Here is a 5951-nt window from a genome sequence, read left to right on the forward strand (position 1 = left end):
AAGGAGGTAATGAGGAAGATGGTGAAGTAGATGATAAAGAAGTAAGTTGTTTTTTACTTTCTTGAGAAGAAGCTAGTAGTTGTGGCAATGATTGTGATGTTTCATTTTCAAATGATGACTTTTGATCAACTTGAGAAGACAGCTGCTTGCTAACCTCTGGTTGCTTGAAGACCCTCTCATCTCTTTCCTTCACTAGTTTGGCTATGTGCAAGTCCTTTTCATGAATGATTTCTTGAGGCAATTTATGAGTAAATAATGAGGAAGATGGTGAAGTAGATGATGAAGAAGTAAGTTGTTTTTTACTTTCTTGAGAAGAAGCTAGTAGTTGTGGCAATTTTTGTGATGTTTCATTTTCAAATGATGGCTTTTGATCAACTTGAAAAGACAGCTGCTTGCTAACCTCTGGTTGCTTGAGGACCCTCTCATCTCTTTCCTTCACTAGTTTGGTTATGTGCAAGTCCTTTTCTTGAATGATTTGTTGAGGCGGTTCATAAGTAGATAATGAGGAAGATGGTGAAGTAGATGATGAAGAAGTAAGTTGCTTTTTACTTTCTTGAGAAGGTAGTAGATCTAGTTGTGGCCATGATTGTGATGTTTCATTTTCAAATGATAACTTTTGATTAACTTGAGAAGATGGCTGCTTCCTAACCTCTGATGGATGACATGACTGTTGTACAAAAGGTGGAGTAGATGATGACTGTTGACTGAAAGTTTCAGTTGAGCATATTATTTGTGGAGTAGATAACGGGATAGGGAACACATGTGTAGATGAATTAGGTAGTGCAGGCTTCATGCAATAATTCTGGAAATAACTGTTCCTTTGGAACAATTTTATCATGTCTACACAAAAATGACATCAGAAAATAAAACAAAAATTCTTACCAGCTGGATTATCACACTTCAGCATGTCAAAAAACTGTACTTTTACTTGTTCAAACTGGGCACGGTCAGAAGGAGTACTTTTGAATGTTTCATTTTGAAGGCATCTAGAAATGAACTCTCTCCAACACCATTTAAGATTATCCATAGTAGCTTCAGACAACAGCAGTACAAGAGGATTACCTACAGCTACTACAAGACTTTTAGAGCGTGTGATTGCTGTATTGAATAGTGCTGGATTACAAAAACTCTTCAAAGGATCAAATGGTCGACCATTGGGCTCTAAACTTTCAACAGTACTCATAAAAAGCATTCGGTACTCCTGCCCTGTTTGTACATGTATAATAATAAAACGTCAAATGAAACATAAAACTGTATTACCTTGCATTTGATAACTGGTGATAATAGTGACGCCTTCTAAATTATTGAATTTAGTCCTTATCAATTTTTTAATAAGGTTTGCCTGTCAAAGATACAATGATGCATGATATCATCATTTAATTATTGCAATAACAAATATTACTTAAAAGCATGCAGTACAGAAAATACAGTATGAGAGATGTTACAAGAAAGCCATGTATCATAAGGTAAGCCGAGTCTTGTATGCCTTTCTTGACCAAACCTTTCATGTTATATTTTCTACATATATACAGCATGAGGAGTTGTATTCTAACTAGTTTATGGTTATAGTGCTTGGGTACATAAAGCACCAGCCCAAACACCTGTTTCACTATTGAGAGTAGAAAGGAGCCACCAAGCTCAAGAGAAGAGCTCTTTTTAATTGTTTTACAACATAAACCCTACACTGTGCTGTATAGACCACAAACTGTGAAGGTATAAGATAGACAAAATGGGGATAATGTACCCATACACTATATTATAAGTAAAATGCACAATATTGTATAGGTGGTTATCTGAATTGACAACAATAAAGGTGTCTCAATCGTATAATTTAGAAATACTTTCGGAACAGAATCCCCAAAATTTTTATCACATGTATGTAATACCTGTTTCAAACTTGGAGTCATAATGCAAGTGTCTTTCAGTTCCCAGCTTTTGAACTTGTCACTGTATAGCTGCACTGCTTGAAGGAGTCTGTCAGCCTCTATAGCACACTGAGCATCAGCTGGAATATCATTAGTAAAACTGGAACATATAAAAACATAAGGATAAGGAGCTTTGAGGTGGTATGGTACTCTACCACAAGCTCTCAGCTCTGAATTATAAAACAACTTAGAAGGTAACTTCAAAAGGTCAGCTTGTGAGCGATAATTAATATTCCATGATGGAGTGTTCCTCTTGGTAATATTGCCAATAGATTTATACTCCTCTAGTAATCGTTGCAACAGTGACACACATAAACCAAACTGCTGAGGAGCTTTACCAAAAACAAGAATTTGAGGACCAACCTATAAAATAATGATACATGATACCAGATCAGGGGCCAATTACAATTAATAGAGGCTCAGTTACAACATGATTACAAACTAGAATAAAAATTTTTTTAAATTATTTTGTGTAGGATTGAGCCTACATCAAATTAATTTAAACAAGCCGTTGTAAAATTAAACTGATAAATCCCTGTAGGGTTGTATCAACATCAAAACACCAACATGTCCACCCCACATTGCAAGTGCAAGTTGACATATGCAGCACTGATGAGAGTAGAGCTTTGTAGAAAACTCTGATCCATGGTAGTTGCTAGAAGACAATTCTCAATTTTTTTCTGATTCATGTACTGAGGTTGTATACCTAGTTTGAACTAGCTAATTCTAATCAAAATTAGATTAATTAGAAGAATGTATATAAAACATTAAGGGAATCTGCCCCTAGCCATGTGACCATCATAAAGATTAGGTTATTTTAACTTCAATAATAGTTGGACGTCCGTCTGTACAGAATACAGATGTACTTCTTCACTAAGGACTTTGCCCAATTATAAACTTTTGTTGCTCATAAAAAAGTGGCCCCAGGCAATGTAAATGGTCTCAGGCAATTTTGCCAAAAACAACTAAAAGAAAATTTTCTTATTCTTATATTTTCAACATGTTCTGAAGTTTTATATCTAGTTTAAGCTGATTACGGTCAAAAATAGATTTTTATAAACTTTAGAATTACTCTACGGGCAATGCACTGTAAGTGCAGTTAAGCTTACTTAGCACACTTTGTGAGAAACCTACTCTATAGCAGGCCATGTTTTTGTTTTATGCAAAAACATATCAAAAATAGTAATTCTAATTAAAATTAATTCAACATAGTAATTCTAGTCAAGTGTATTTTTACAAAAGGAGTGCTATTAAATGTTTCAATTTGTAATTGAGGTTTTGTAACTGACACAGGTCTGCTACATAGCATGTGCCTTGCATATACATATATACCTGTTGATGGTCTCCAGCAATAACAATACGAGTATTCTCATTTGCCATTAGAAATGGACTAAGGGCTTCAGGTTCACGAGTTTGAGCTCCCTCATCAATTAGAATATGAGTAAAGAAATCAGGCTCAACCCGTCTAGATATTGTCAGAGCTCCTCCAAATGTTGTGACCAGTAGAAAGTAATTTTCTTTCTTGTATTGTGAATTATCAAAATGGGCAGCTTGCACATAACCAGGATAACCAACACGATGGCGTGAGCTTGTAACACGTACAACTTTTACTGGCCATGATTGTGACAGCATTTTGCTAAAATAATCATCTATAAAAACATCAGCAGAACGTTGATGATGACAACAAATTAAAATACGACAAGGTGAACAGTCACCAGTCTCATTATGCTCTCTGAAGAAACATTCTGTAGCCACAGCAAGAAGGCGAGTCTTACCACAGCCAAAAGCACCAGGTATCAGTACAGGAGCTGAACATTGGTTACTGAGTACTGCTTCTAATGCTAAATACTGCTCAGGATCAAGATCAATCCCTCCATATGGGTGCCTTCTAATGTCAATGGCAATATCTCTAGGAGGGCTTTTAAAATCTTCTGATGTAGGTATAAGACGACGTAAAACATTCATGCTTATCCTCAAAACTCCTTCATTGAGGCCAACAAAATAACTGTGATTTACATTAAATTTTGCATTGACTTTTAAAAGAGACTGGCCACCAATGCTACTTTTGAAACAAATGTATAGCTTATCATCAATATGTGAATAATTACAACTCAGAATGTTTGCTACATAGCTATGTTGGCCAATGCTAACAGTAACGTGTCGATCACTGGCTTGAATAGCATACATAATCTGTGCTGATGACATTCCTTGTAGACAATAGAAATGAGGGGGATAGCTCTTTTCATCATGTCTTAAAAATGGCGGTTCACATTTTTGTAAGGCAAAGCTACCATCACACCTAAAAATAATATTCAATATTAAAACTCAGTACTCCGTATATTAAACTCACTTCTTCTTTAGTAGTTCAATGTGTTCTTGTTCTTCATAATAGAGCAAGGCAGTGAACTTTGCTTTATAGTGGTCTGTTATGATTGGTAGCTTCATGTCATCATATGAAGGTTGAGACTCCCTGTATGAACTATGTAAACTTTTGGTATCCGGTTCTTTCTAGAAATAGATGAATTTGCTTAGCATCAGTTCTAACTCGCAAATTACATGTACATACCAGCTAGAGTTTATTGTACTGAAAACATAATTATCTACGATGTATAATCTATAACTCATGTAGTCATGACGTATGACATAAATGCAGAGTATTTATTGATTGTGTTATGGCTTCAATTGACAGCAACAATTATTAAATAATCCACTAAAATCTCTCCCCAAAATTCCTGGTTTATTGAAATTATACATTTATGTACCATATTTCCTTAATAAAAGCCTGGGCGTCTATTTCCTAAAAATTGTAGTCTCGCTGTCCAGACCATTCCTCAGCCTACAGTCATTGGGGTGGACCGCCCCAATGACTGTAGGCTGGAGAATGGACTATAAAATGGTATTTGGACCTCGAAAAAATTTTAAACTTTGCCCCAGAGTGGGATTCAAACCCATGACCTCATGCACTTGACTTCAGGAACTATAGGCAGTATTCAGAAGACTACTGAGTCACTTCAAGGCTACATTTGTGTATTTAAAGTTGAATTCTGTTGCTACCCCGGCGTTTATTCGCATGTGGTTTCTATTTAAGGATAAATGGTACATTGTATAGGTACAACAAAACAGAGCCAGTACATAATAAAAGGTGCTAATAGTACCACCATACATGTAGTGTACTGTATTCATGCAACAAACAACTAGGCCTGGGCGATAGTATTGATAGTATCTATAGTTGCACTACTGTGATAGTCTACTGTACAGCTATTATGATAGTGATTCTATTATTCTAACTATCATTATGATAGGTATCATGTGTGCATGGAGCATGGCATACATGACACTTGACAGCTGTAATTATCTTCTTTATAGCACGTACAGCTTGCTTAGAGGTTTTTCACTGTCCCTGCTACATTCGCACTAAGTGAAGGTGTTTTCAGTATAGTAGGACAGTGTTTCTCGTTGAAAATTTGGATTAAATAAATTTAAAATAACTAGTATTATGCATGTATATATAATGTGATTTTACAAATTAATAAATGAGTTGGTTAAGTACAATAACTACGTGTACATTCTCAAATAAATTATTGTACATGTATTTCCACATGTAAACCCTATGGTTAAACTATCGTGATATATTAAGGCCTTCATACACGAGGCAACTTGTTGCTAGCAACCAAGCAACATGTTGCCAAAAATAGAACATCTTTCTATTTCTGGCAACATCATGCATGGGCGGTTGCAGAAATTTGGTTTGACCTGGGCATCAATAATTACTGGGTGTGGAGTGGGTGTGGTTCCATACAATTTTGCAAGGAAAATGGACAATACTGATCTATAACTTCATTGAGATGATTTCTTAGCATAAAACAACAAAGAAGCCTGTTGAACTACCACAGTTTATACTGGATGCCCACACCAGAATCATGAATATAATTATTGGTCAAAAAGTCAACCTGGGCATTGCCCCCTAATGCCCAGGCCTGCAACCGCCTATGTTAACATGTTGCTTACAAGATCAAAGTAACCACA

The 5951-nt window shown here is 35.8% G+C and overlaps 1 protein-coding gene across 1 annotated transcript in view; it reads right to left on the reverse strand.

Annotated features, from left to right (window-relative positions):
* The window catches only part of LOC105314071 (uncharacterized), a 6360-nt gene extending 1990 nt beyond the window's left edge, over positions 1 to 4370 (reverse strand). Inside the window, exons 1-6 of the mRNA XM_020001084.1 lie at positions 4276 to 4370; positions 3258 to 4224; positions 1887 to 2288; positions 1261 to 1342; positions 883 to 1206; positions 58 to 840 (exon numbers count right to left, since the gene is read on the reverse strand). Of these exons, the coding sequence (XP_019856643.1) occupies positions 58 to 840; positions 883 to 1206; positions 1261 to 1342; positions 1887 to 2288; positions 3258 to 4224; positions 4276 to 4370 (2653 nt within the window). The remainder of the gene's footprint in view (positions 1 to 57; positions 841 to 882; positions 1207 to 1260; positions 1343 to 1886; positions 2289 to 3257; positions 4225 to 4275) is intronic.
* Between the last annotated feature and the right edge of the window lie 1581 nt (positions 4371 to 5951).

This window comes from Amphimedon queenslandica, unplaced genomic scaffold (assembly GCF_000090795.2).
Source record: "Amphimedon queenslandica unplaced genomic scaffold, v1.1 AMPQUscaffold_13113, whole genome shotgun sequence".
NCBI classification, from domain to species: domain Eukaryota; kingdom Metazoa; phylum Porifera; class Demospongiae; order Haplosclerida; family Niphatidae; genus Amphimedon; species Amphimedon queenslandica.